General features: G+C 41.4%; 1 protein-coding gene across 1 annotated transcript in view; it reads left to right on the top strand.

Annotated features, from left to right (window-relative positions):
* The window catches only part of LOC140344772 (NACHT, LRR and PYD domains-containing protein 12-like), an 84,752-nt gene that overhangs the window by 4,757 nt on the left and 65,803 nt on the right, over positions 1-14,192 (top strand). Inside the window, exon 2 of the mRNA XM_072431977.1 lies at positions 7,592-7,657. Within this exon, the coding sequence (XP_072288078.1) occupies positions 7,592-7,657 (66 nt within the window). The remainder of the gene's footprint in view (positions 1-7,591; positions 7,658-14,192) is intronic.

The following is a 14,192-nucleotide window of genomic DNA, read 5'->3' on the forward strand; positions in this document are numbered from 1 at the left end:
TGACCCTCCTCCTATTTTCCCCATGAGACATGTTGTTCTATCCCTGAGCTGCCTGGAACATAAGCCATACACACCCCCAGCAAACATCTTTTTTTATATACCAAATATTCGCATATCTTATTCATAAAAAGAAAGTTCAATTTATTCAAAAGTCCCTTTTGTTTTTGATACCTGTATTAATTTTCTTTTGCTCTTGTGGTCTGAGAATTTTAGGAGTGGGCTGTTGAGATTTTGGAAACTGGAGGGGAGGAAAACTGATGCTTTAGCTATTTTTTCTGGTGTCTTAGTTGATAGTTGCATCACTTGAGAATTTAGTCTCTTTACAGCTCTATCAGCAAAGTCAATTTCCTTTACATTCTTTTCAGCTTCTTCAGCTGATGTTAAGCTGCTGCTTTGACCTTGCAGGTCAGTGAAGTATAGCGTAGCTAGATTTGCCAATGCAAAACATATATTGTTGCGGTTAAGGATGGAACATGTTTCACTACCTTTTTTCTTTTGCAAGAGATCCCAGGTGAATTATCAGCAAAAATTAAAATGTGAGCACCCTCTATTTGTAACTGCTTTTTCAACCAGAAGGATGGCAGTCTATTTTATCTGACTATACCACATAGCAAGCAATCACTGGCCTTGGAAACATTATATTTTTTTTAAGAGGACCCACTCTGTGTGCTCTTTCCAATCTAGTCCCAAAAGCTTTGGAATTTCTTCTGAGCAGATAGAGGATAGGTGAACTGCTTTAAGTGACTCTGGTAAACCAATGATACATAAGTTATTTCTAAGCGATCTATTTTCAAGATCATGTACTTTCTCTAGCAAAAAAGCAATATGATCTTCCTTTAGCTGCAAATAGTTTTGAGAAGACATATGATCATCTTCCATGTGTGCAATTGTATCCTTCACAGTTTTAATCCTCCGTGCCTGCACTCCCAGCTCTTGTATTATCGTTATGCCTTTACTCACCACCTTGTCAATGGCCTCTTGTAATGTGTGTCAGTAACTCCATTACTGCGTCCGCAATGCTGGAGGGATCGCATGGCTCACAATAGAGAGAATTTGCTGCTGAATTTGTTCCCTGCACTGGGCACGTGTCTACAGTCATCTTAGACTTTTGAGAGCAGTGTTGTTTCTCCCCCTTCCCCATAGAGACTCCTTATGTAGCAGCAGTGGCACAGTCAAGGAACCGCTCCATAGATGCGCTCCCGCTAGTATGTAGTGTCCAAGCAGCGTGTCCGCAACTTGTTCAGCTCTCTTTAGACCTGAGGTTTTGCTGGGGTGTTCAGGAGCCTCCACACGTGCTCCACACGAGTTTTGAAAGATACGATGATATTAATTTGCAAAGTCAGGAAATCCCTGAATTGGTTTTAGCCCTAGTTGTTGTAGCCACAGCTAAAAGTTTCTCAGAATCAGTACGTAATATTTCCGAAATAAGAGTCTGGCCATACTTGTTCTTGATAGTAATCCTATTTAAACCTCTATAATCGATGCAGGGACGTAGGGAACCATCTTTCTTTTGCACAAAGAAGAACCCAGCACCCGCTGAGGATGACGTTTTCCAAATAAATTCTCCAAATTCTCCCAAATATATTCTGACGTGACAGCCATTTTGGGGATGTAGAGAGGGTACACTCTAGCCAGAGGAGGAAAAGAGCCAGAGACCAGATTGTCTTTTTTGCTAAAAACATCAGCAAACCCCCAGTATAGCAGCGGGTAAGCAGCAGCCTTCTTTCGTTCTGTGGGGAAGTTCTAGGGTTGCAACTCAGACTGGATTTGACATTGGCTAATAAATCCCTTGGGGTCACCAAAGTAGCAAGGAGGAGTGGGGACCTGGAGCATGGAGTGGAGTGGCATGGAGACTGGGACTGTAGCCGGTTCTGGAGTCACAGGAACAGAAGCTGGTTCTTGAGTCACAGCTTTTTTTGCAACAACTCCTGCTGCTGTATCCTTTGCAGCAAACCTTGAATGGAGTCAGGAAGTTGATCGTTAGCGGGGTCCATAGCCTGAACAAACTGTCACAGTGCTGCAAGGCAGGAGGGTGCATGTGTCTGCCCATCTCAGTGGGCAGATACATGCACCGGGTGCAGAGATTAAGCAGCTGCCCAGTCTTCACCAGAGCCTCTACAGGTGAGGGTGTTGCATTGCAGGCAACTGCCTTTGTGGCCCCCGTGCACGCAGAGGCAGGTGAATGCTGACAGGCAGAGACGATACATGGTACCAGAAGGAGGGACAAAGAGTAGTCAGGCAAACCAGAATTCAAGAGTAGTCAAGGTCAAGCTATGGTCGATACACAAGAAATCAGGAACAAGAGAAGCAAACAGGAACCTGGAAGAAGAGCCAAAGAAACTCCCTGTTCAGGCAACTTCCTGTTGCCATTCACTTCCTTTTAAGGGCAGGTCATGTGATGGATGGAATGTGACATGTGATCTGACATGTGACCTTTCCATGTAACCTGCTGCATCCTATCCTACCACCAAAGGGGTTCCTGGAGATGGAAGTGTTCACACCTCCACCAGCAGGGGGAGCGCATCTGTGAAACACTTTGGACCTGTGAGGTAGTGGAGCGGCTGCCTGGGAGTCACATGACCTGGACCAGGAAGTGAGCTGAGGAGATGATGCCTTTGCAGAGCTGGTGCTGGCAGCAGGGGAGTGTAAGGTGGGTGACACTGAAGGAGGCACAGATCCCCTTGTACTGCAGGAATCTGTGATACTGCCAAAGGCATTATTAGCATTTGATATTAAGAAAACTGAAGAGGTCACAGAGGATACAGATAGCTGTAATAAGTTTATCTTTCATCTGAGGCCAGACAGCTTTTTTCGAATCCAAATTGGTTAGATGGAAAAGGAGTAATGTTATGTAAGAGTGTAGCTATTGTTATAGCATAAATTTTTACATCAAGGTTTAATTGAGATATTAATCTCAAATTTTGTGGCCTATCTGTGTGTTTACCTGGCTTGGGAATTGTTGTTAGAATTGCTTCTAACATTTCAGTGAGTAGGGAACCAGATTATACAGTATTATTGTACAATTAATTGAATATGTCTGGAAGTATTCTGATGTAAATCCATCTATACCAAGTGCTTTATGTAAAGGTATTTGTTGTAATGCGCCTGGGCTTTATTGCAAAAAAACGAAAAACAGGCCAGGGGTCATACACAAAAGGTCAGTCCGGAATAACGTGGTACAGAAGGTGAGACAGAAGGCGAGGTCAGGAACTATCCAAAGGCCAGGGTAGGTAGAGTTCAGGAGTCAGGAATCAGGTGGGGTCGCTGTTGAAGTGAGACACAGAAGTTTACCAAAAACTTAAACACAAGCGTGTACCCAGGCACACTGTTATACAGAGACTATCACGGGCAAGGGTGCAATGGACAGGGCCGGAATAAATGGGTAGAATACCCAGTCACATTGTGCCACCTGGTGCTACTGGATTGGCTGAACAAAACCAAATGGGATTGAAACTAATTGTGTTCAGCTGACTGCCCTGCCCCCAGGGGGTACATGAGGTGCACATGGTAGCGTGCACCTCTTACAGCAGAACCCCTGTACTGTACTGTACTGTGCACATCCACAGTACTGCACACGTCCGCAGGGATGCCGTTTGGCCGATCAGTGATCCGGCCAGAGTGGATCCCTCTGCCAGAGTGGGAGACACGCTGCTGGCAGAACAGCGGTGGCCTCGTCCACGCTACCAGCATTGTTAGGCAGCCTCAGCAGCTCCCCTGAGGCTGCCTAACGATGCTGGATCACAGGGTAGGGTAAGTACATTACAGCTGTCTAATTACTTTCTTGAATATCCCTAATTGTGAAAAGGTGACTGTCAGATTTAAGTTGGTGTATGGTTAATTTAAGAAGATTAATTGAATGGTGGAACTTATTTATAGATTCACTAGATGGTGGAAAGATATATGGGTAATTGGCTAGATATAGTGAATTATAGTAGTTTATGAATGCATCTGCCATGCCCAGGGGATTGCAAATCTTATGCTGGGATAATGGTGGACGATACAGAGGAAGATTAGATTGGTTCTGTTTCCTTTTTTTATTAGCTAGAAATTAATACTTGCTTTAGTATTTCAGTTAAGTTTTTGGAAAGCTCTTTCAAGTTCTCCAATCAGTAAAAGACAATGTTCTCTTTTAAATTGCAATAATTTCAGTGCTATGCTAGAGGAGTAAGCCATCTCTTTGCTTATTTCTAGTTGTTAAATTTTGTAACAATAATATTGTCTAGATCTTTTTTTCCCCCTTGGAATTTAGTTTAACCAAAATTCCTTTTTTAAATGCTTTATGAGAGCACCATAGGGTAGCAGACCAAATGATTCATAAAAGATGATTAATCAATAATTTTTGAGTATCAGATGGATTTAAACAGGTAGGAATATGTATTCCTACATTAGAAAGTTCTCCTATTATCAGTTATCTCCAGTAGTTGAGTGACCTGTGTGTGGTTTAACCAAGTCATAGACAAGATTTCTGAGTTTCTTACTTTTTGAAGAAGTAGTTTTGTCCACTAGTATTAGGTTGATCATAGAGTAGGTCCCATGAAAAGATGAGGAAAAGGCTTAGTCTCCTTCAGTTGTTCTAATGTACCTCTAGGTGTCGTATAATGGTTCTTTGTGAGGACAGGATTTGAATGGTGCTCTAGGTCTTTGGCAAGTGGAAGAAACATCAAAATGTTCATGTCTAAATAAAAATAAATAAAAAACACAAAAATCAGCTTAAACAAGAATGCATAAATAAATCATAAATCTGAAAATACTGAAAATGCAATAATTCGGTATACTGTAAAGTAATATTTTTTTCTAAAACACCTCCCTTGTGTGGTAAATTTTAAAACAGAGTCCAACGTCACATACCTATAGTCAAAACCACATAAATATATTCAACTAAGTCATAATTCTCCTCACTCATTAAGGCTTCCAACTCCCCCATCTTGTTTGTTAGACTTCTAGCATTGGTGAACAGGCTCCTTATACCATTGCTGCTTTCACCATCATTGTTTGCCAAATCATTTTGGTTTTTAGTACAATTAGTACTGCACAATCCAATGTTTGTTTGTAACATGGGAAGCTCCACTAGTGTCTGACCTTTTCCTACCTTATTTAACTGTCCCACCCCTCTCTGTCCTAGTTTAAATATCCCTCCACCATTCCCCTAAATCTTTCCCCTAGCACAGCAGACCCCCTTTCATTTAGGTGCAAACCATCTCTGGTATACAGGTTGTACCCCAATGAAAAGTCAGCCCAGTGCTCTATGAACCGAAACCCTTCCCTTCTACACCAGGACTTAAGCCATGCGTTTAGCTGTCTAAGCTCCCTCTGCCTTTCCTGTGTTGCACATAGCACAGGCAATATTCCAGAGAATATAACCTTGGAGGTCCTTTCCTTCAACTTGAAACCTAGTTCCCTAAACTGATTTTTAAGGATCCTCCATCTTCCATCTATATTGTCATATAAGGAGTAAATTTGTACTGGTGGGTACTTGGGATCATTGTCCTGTAGCATGCCCCAATTCCAGCCATGCTGTCACACAGTTGGCCTCAGGATACAGAGAATTTATAGATGAAGTCAATATTTGCAAGGTTTCCACATCCTCTGACTGGAAAACAAGCCCAAACTATCATCCTTCCACCATTGTGCTAACAGTTGGTATGAGGGGTTTGTGCTGGGTTTGGTTTTTCATAAATGTGACGCTGTCAGTATGGCCAAACATCTCCACTTTGGTCTCTTCTGTCCAAAAGACATTGTTCAATACGTCTTTAGTTATTTGTTGAGATGTGACTTTGCAAATCCAATCCATACTGCCATGTTCTTTTTAGAGAAAGGATGCTTTCTTCTGCTAACCCTTCCCAAAAATGTGTACTTACTTCATACTTCAATCATTTTTTCTAATTATATTGTCATAAACTTTTATATGTACCATGCTAACTGAGACCTGTAGAGTCTGAGATGGAGCTATTGAGGGCTTTACAATTTCTCTGAACATTGCATGCTCTGTCCTTAAGGTGAATTTGCTGGGACGTCCTCTCCTGGGAAGATTGACAACTGTCTTGAGTGCTTTTCACTTGTGGAAATTCATCCTTACTGTGGAATGCTGGATTTTAGATTGTTTAGAAATAGACTGATGGACAGCGACAATTGCTTCTCTTAGATCATTGTTGATGTGCGGTAACAAACACCTGAATGCTCCACACCAGCAAACATCCAAAACTTCTGTTTTTATGGAGGTGGTTTCACTGGCTGAAGATCAAATAATCAGTTCAATACATGGAGGTGGTAAAGGGGTACTAAAGTTTCACACACAGCTTCTACATTTTTACTTTACTTTTTTTTTAATATTAAAACAGTGTAATATGTGACCTGCGAGGTAATTAATGAAGCAGCACTGAGGGTGGGGTTATAACAGAGCCAGGAACTCAGTTTGTCCCGGTCTGCCTGGGGACACAGAAAGTTGGTCTGTGTGAATGAACTCAGACCTGAGTAAAAGGTTGCTGATAGCTTTGTTTGGAGCTGAATATATATATATATATATATATATATATATATAAATAAACTATCCAATGTATATCATTATTATCAGTGTTGAGGTTCAACTGAGGCTTAACTGATTGTATTTGAGATATGCTTTAAACTGGATGATTTTTTTATTGCTGTCCTGAGGTGTTTATTTTAGGATTGGGACATTTTTGTTTTTTGTTATAAACAGTGAGTTTATGAAGTACAGATCACAGCTTAGGCCACCATATCTCACGTGTTATATTGTGTATATGGTATATTAAGTGTTTCTACAACTAAATGCATGAAAGTATAGGTAATTTACACTGTTCTCATAGTTCACAATATTGATAACTTTTATAGAAATGGTTGGAAGCTTAATATGTCATTGAATCCTGGAAATAGTGTAGCTTTGAGGGTGTATATCTCTGTGTAGTAGCACCTTGTCCCAATTAACCACCACTGGGGGGGCACTTGTCCAAGGGCTGTGAAGCAAATTACATTGGCCTTATTTTCGTCTTGTATTCCCACATGTCTCCTTAGGGGAGTTGTCAATTTCTCATTAAGGATTAAGTGGGCACGTTTATATATTCTAACAATATATATATATTCTACACATACACATATACTGCATCATGTAGGATTCCAATAACAGCACTTCCTGTTAAGGTATTTAGATCTTAGATCATATAGATGAAAACATAGCAAGGAGCAAAGACAGTAGAAACTGATAGGACACAAAAAATATCATACAGGTAAAGTTTATTACCGAATCCTATATTGTACTAGATTTTCTCTGCCATCAAGTTTAAAAGAAAATAAAAAGAATAATAGGTCAACTTTACTTTCCTTTATCTACTTTTAGCAATGATAGAACTGACATGGATACTGACTGCCTTTGCAAAGTAAAGGGGTTACTTAGCTATTTGCCTACGATGGTCATTGGTACAAAGTCATTTATTGCAGGGACAGCACAGTCTTATTGGGTGTGTGCCACTGTCCTCATAACAAAGTGTAAGGGTGCGTTAAAAATTTTGAGATTTACCCATTACCTAATTTGCCTGTTTTGTAATTGTGATCAGATGTGTTATTTGTTATTTGCAAGGTGAGCGTTTGGTGGAGCAGATTCTATTGGATAAATTTGGACACACACTGAATATTGAACTTCGAGGTAAGGATATGAAATGTTGTTGTTGCTGTTGTTATTCTTATTATAATTGTTATTCAGTATTTATATAGCACCAACATATTACGCTGTATATTAAATAGGGGTTGCAAATGACAGACAGATATAGACAATGACGAAGCAGGAGGAGAGAAATGTTTGATGAAAAATGTGACTTCTTTTGTCTAAAGTGCCAAGGTGGTGTTTTAAACCTTCCCTTTCACCAAGGAATTTTGAATTTGGGAATTACAATTCATGAATTGCAAAATGGAAGCTCCAACTGCTTTAAATGTAAGAACTTTCCGAATCCAAATTTCAGTATCAGAATGATGGTATGCTGCTATGTTTCTATTTAATGTACAGCGCTGCGTAATATGTTGGCGCTATATAAATCCTGTTTATTAATAATAATAATAATAATAATAATAATAATAATATGAGAGAAATTTACGCTGTGGCCTTACTAATTACTTACTAACTTAATTAAACTTCATGGTCATTTTCCAAGCATGCATTTCTATTAGCTGTTTTCCAATTACACAATATTAAACACAGTTTTTTCTTGTTGAATGTCTATCCAACAATGGTGATATTTGGTATCATAATACACCGGTACCAAACTATAAAACCTAAGTATAATAGTCCTGATGAAGAATTGTTAGGGTTAAAGTGCTGAGATAAAAAAACAAGTAAAATATATAATAAAATTATATCTTACAGTCCTTAACAAAACAGGACATAAAAAACTGAAAGAAAATTGCAACAAAAATGTTCTTCTGGCAATCAAAAATATTATTAAAAACACTAAACACTAAAAAAGACAAAAAAATAAACCAATGACAAAAAGACTAAACTTTTTCTGGTGTGCACACAGACTCCCAGGGACTTTTAGCTCTTTTGTGAAAAGAAAATGTCACACCTAAAAGTACATAGAGATAACCAAAAAATGTACAATTCATCACAAAAGGATGACTTCTAAAAGTGTTTTATTAATTCAACATTTGGTTTCTGGTTTAAATGATAATTAAACATGTTAATACTAAGATTAAGCCAGTACTCTGCTTCTACTGCAAATAACCTGTGAAAAAGCACAAATATTAGCATATGAAACTTTCACAGCTTCCTCCAAGGGCCCTGAAAGAGAACACAAGGACATTAGTACTCCACCAAACAAACAAAAACTGTCCTAAATCATGGTATTATAGTTTATTAACCACTGATAATGTTGGAAAATGACAAAACTCGGTCCCAATAAACTGGAGAGGAAAAATGGCAATGCAGCTTGTGTCAAAGTGCATACTAGCTGAATCATGGCTGCTATATTTGATCCAGGCTGTAATCTTCTTTTACTGTCTACCGTGAGGGTTGTGCTTTCAGCTTCATTATCCTCATTGTTTTCTGCTATCATCTGGGAAATATCTCCAGTGTGATGTTTATGAACACTATGAGATCTGCAGTATCTTTTAATATGCCCAGGCCTGTTGCACTTGTAGCATTTAAATGATTTTTGCCTTCTTGTACTCCTGTATATGACAGATATGTCTGATGTATACCTCTCCCCTTGCCTTGTTCACACCATTCCTTGAGTATATTTATGAATTGTTGGTAGGAGGAAGCATTCCTAAGGGCAATTTTAACAGGATAATCCAGAATCCATTCCTGCTTCCTTACACATGTGCATCCTACCCTATGCTCCTTCTAATTGATCATTATTCATGCATATCAGGGCTGCTAGTGGTCCTGAAAGCCAATACTAGGGTAGCTCAGACCTTTGCCCCCAAACTTCCTCCCACACCTAAAGGCCTCCCCCCTTTCACTTGCCCCCCCCTTTCTTACACTTTTCCCAATAACACACTGCAACTTGTTGCAATAAAAATAACAATTTAACAATAAATTAACAACTTTCAATTTCCATAGATTTATCTCTGCATATATATCTGTAACATACACTTAAAATAAACAACAAATACATAACAAAATACATTAACAATTAAATACCCATATAAACTATAAATTAACCCATTGTTCTGCCTCTTCAGACTAAACCCTACAGTGTGATCTCTGTAACTTACAGTTGTGATGAGATGGCTGTAACTGCAGTCTTAGGTGAATTGGCTGACAGTGACTCAATCCAAAGGACACCTTGTAGATCTTGAAGAAGTTTATTCCAAACTGTGCAAGACTCTTAGTCTTGCCATGTCTTTGGCGTGTTCACATTGTTTTTCAAAAAGTTCCATTTCTGCTCTCTTCTGTGCAGCCTCAGCTTCCATCTGTGCAGCATCAGCTTCCATCTCTGCTTTCTTCCGTGCATCCTCAGCTTCCATCTGTGTAGCCTCAGCTTCCATCTGTGCAGCCTCAGCTTCCATCTCTGCTTTCTTCTTTGCAGCCTCAGCTTCCATCTCTGCTTTCTTCTTTGCAGCCTCAGCTTCCATCTTTGCTTTCTTCTTTACAGCCTCAGCTTCCATCTCTGCCTTCTTCCGTGCAGCCTCAGCTTCCATCTGTGTAGCCTCAGCTTCCATCTCTGCTTTCTTCTGGGCGAAAGCTGCTTGGATTTTAGAAGCCTCTGCATCAGCACGGGCTTTGATGAGCTGTTGCCTGAGAGTAGAAGATGTTGATCTTAAGGATTTGGAAGATCGTGTGGAGCGCTTAGAAGTTGTGGAGAGATGGGATCTGGATTCATGGAGATGTGCGATTTTTACATTTGTTTTTGCCCTTGTTTGTATTACTAGATCATCTCTTTCAAGATTGAGCTCATTCAGTTCCTGTAATTCTTATATCTGTTATACCGCTTTAAGAGACCAGCATATTTAGCAGACAGTCTTTGGTAATTCTCATAGGCAGCATTCAATTGCTTAACAGCGCCCTCTAGGTACAATACCTTATGAGTTGGTTGAGACATAGCTGACATACATTCAATAGTGTTAGACCATGAGTGGTTGATGTTCTGCAGCAGTTCTTCCCTGTCAGCCTCATAGTTCTCTCGGACTTTCCAGGTTGGTTTTACTGAACGTTTTTGTTTTATGTGGCTTTGAGGATCTGACTGCTGATTTGTAGGAATTTCAGGTTCCTCAGCTTGTACATTGCCTTGCTGGTGCATTGTGATAATAAGCAGAGGGTTAATCACAAGGCAGGTGTTTGCATAGAAATGTATCAATCTTCTGGCAGAGGGAGAGGGTTGCCCAGGCAACCAGTGGGAGACTGAGCAGAGAGAAGTTCAGAAAGGGCTGCTGCAGACTTAGTTTGGATTGAATACAGAGTTTAGATTGCTTTGCAGACAGAATGCATTGACAGTACAGACAGTCTATAGGAGCTGCTAATATTACAGTTGCATGAATAGTTTCTTCAATAATCTGTGCAGAAATCTGATGAAGCTTATGCTGAGGTTTACTTGCTGGCTGAAGTATACAGGCTTGTACACATATTCTTCTATATTCCAGTGTCCATATACATCTCACTATACATGCAGAGCTAGCAAGGATCTCTGAAAGATATTTGGCAGATCTTGTAAGATCCCTTCACTGATTTTTTGACTGTTCTGCCTCTTCAGACTAAACCCTACAGTGTGATCTCTGAAAACTTACAGTTGTGATGAGATGGCTCTAACTGCAGTCTTAGGTGAATTGGCTGACAGTGACTCAATCCAAAGGACACCTTGTAGATTTGGAAGAAGTTTATTCCAAACTGTGCAGATCATACACCGATGAACAGATGGATAGGTCAAAACATCATGCTGTGAGCAGCTAACAGGAGCATGCAACTGAGATGAGAGTAGATGACAGAATGAAGAAGAGGGGAGGAGACAAGAGACTAAGCAGAAGCTAGGGGAAGAGAGAAGGGACACACATATTGAAAGGCAAACCATGCATGTGTAACATGACACCCATATTAAACTAAAAAAAATCTTTTCCAATGGCGTTCAAATGAATCCCATCCCTCCTGAGATACCGCTAAATATCCTCCTCCAATTCTCAGTGATGCACCACTATGCCACCATTCTTAGCTAAGAACCTCCCCACTTCTTTATTAACTTTAACCCTAGCTTTATTTATTTTTTCCACTGATCTGGCTCCCCTCCAACTAGTCCTAGCCTAGTCCTAACTACTTCTGCCCTTTTCACACCCCACTAGACGTAAGAGTGCTTGATAATCCACACCAAGCAGTGCTGATAACCTAAAATGACAAACAAAATAAACATCTGCCCCCCCCATCCTTTGTCAACCCCCACTGAAAAAACCCTTACAAGCCACCCTACCTTATCATAATTGAGGTCTAGTATACAATTGTAACCTTCTAGATTCCCACCATCCTATACGTCTAATTGCCTCCTCACCCAATCCCCATCTGGCGGCCTCTGTAGCTGCCCCAATCTGAAATGAATGTGAAGAAAAATTTCCACATCCACTCCTAACAGCCCCAAACACCTTCTAAAAACAGCAATAAATTGAAAACAGGACAGAAAGGCCCCATCTTCATGTATCAACAGGGGATCCCCTACTGGTAGCTTAACCTGCAGTAATGTTCCACAGCCTCCACCGAGCAAACCCCCGACCAACCCCACAGTCTAAACACCCGAACCAGGAAACCCCTACCCCTCTTATCTGTTTTGGACTGCCTAATCCGCAAACTGACCTCATTACCTAAACATACCAAATCTTCCCTTAAAATACCCCCAGGGCATGTCTTTGTTGGACTAACCAATTCCCCAATACGCATTGCCCCAGAGAACGCTATACTAAATGCCGCTGTAAACAAAACCTGCTTGTAGCTGCTTGCACAAACCTTGCCCAGTTGCCCTACCACCCGCTGCAACAACTCAAATGTCACCGGCCTCCTTCTGTTGGGCACCCTCTTGACTTTCCTGTACCCCTTCAGTGCCTGCTGCAACACAAACTCTTTTGTAAGATCCCGCCTCCCCTGCCACTTGAACCAAAAATCCATACCGGCCAATAACCTGCTAACTGCTGCCACCGACACACCCCTAGTAAATTTTCTAACCAACCAGTATAACAGCACAAGTACTGCGTTACCCCTGTCCTCCAAACCCCCCAACTGAGCACACAATCCTTCCCATTCCCTCCACAGTGCCAAATACGCTGCCCAAGTTCGATCACTCACTGACCGCAAACTTCTGATAATCCCATCGCAATCCCCCACAGTCTCTCCAGACAATGATAACCACATTTCTCCGCCTCTGGTGCCAACACGCGAAACCTGTCCCACTGCAAACGAGATAAAGCATCAGTGACATGTGACATTACACACCCCGGAATGTGCCGCGCAAAAACAAAAATGTTGTGCTGCATACATCTCAGGACCAAATGCCTCATCAATCTCACCACTGGCACTGAAAACCTGTTAACTGCCTGTACAACCCCCAGGTTGTCACAATTAAAAACCTAACCATTTTATTAGCCAACTCCACCCCCCACAATTCCACTACCAAAACGATCGGAAACAGTTCTAAAAACCACCAAATTTCTAACCAGGCCTCCTTCTACTCCTTCCTTAGGCCACACCCTTGCTCACCATTTGCCTACAAAATATGCCCCTAAACCAGCCGCCCCCACCTTATCAGTGTACAGCTCCAGATCCACAGCATCCACCGACCCTTCCAACCACAACGCTGTCCCATTAAAGAACTCCAAAAACCATTGCCAGATTATCAAATCAGCTTGCATCTCTTTTGACAGACGCAAAAAATGCGATGGTGCCTTCACCCCCACTGTAGCCGCTGCCAGGCGCCTACAAAAAAAACCATTATTATCCTTATCACCTTGCATGCAAAATTGGGCTTTCCTAACAGATATTGCACTTCCTGCAAGCCCATCTTGCGCCTCCCCCCTGCCATCTGTACTTCTGCCCTTAACGCTATGAATTTGTCTTGAGGCAGATGGTTTTCCATGGCTACCGTGTCCTGCTTGATTCCCAGAAAAGTTAACACCGTCACAGGTCCTTCCTTTTTTTCCGCCACCAATGGCACCTCAAACCTCTCCGCCACGTGTTGCCAACAACACCCAACAAACCGAACTACCAGACGGGCCTATCAACAAAAAGTCATCCAAATAGTGAATGATCGATTCCACCTCCGCCACCATCCACACCACCCACTCCAAAAAGGTGCTAAACTTTTTGAACAGAGCACAAGAGAATGAACACCCCATAGGCAGGCAACGGTCCACAAAATACTCTCCTTCCCACTTGCAGCCCAACAACCGCAATCACTTTGGATGAACTGGTGGCAACCAAACGGTGGCCTCAATGTCTGCCTTTGCTAACATTGCCCCCTTTCCATACCTACTAACCCACAGAACTGCCGCGTCGAAGGAAGTATAAGCCACAGCACATACCTCCGGGTCAATACCATTGTTAACCGACTCCCCAGGAGGGAAGGACAAATGATGTATCAACCTAAATTTACCTGCCTCCTTCTTAGGCACAAGCCCCAACTGCGACTCAACCAAACCGGCTATCAGCGGCAACTGAAACGACCCACTCAAGCACCTCAGACTTACCTCTTTAGCCAGTTTTTTCGCTACCACCT

Source organism: Pyxicephalus adspersus, unplaced genomic scaffold (genome assembly GCF_032062135.1).
Source record: "Pyxicephalus adspersus unplaced genomic scaffold, UCB_Pads_2.0 Sca3, whole genome shotgun sequence".
NCBI lineage: Eukaryota > Metazoa > Chordata > Amphibia > Anura > Pyxicephalidae > Pyxicephalus > Pyxicephalus adspersus.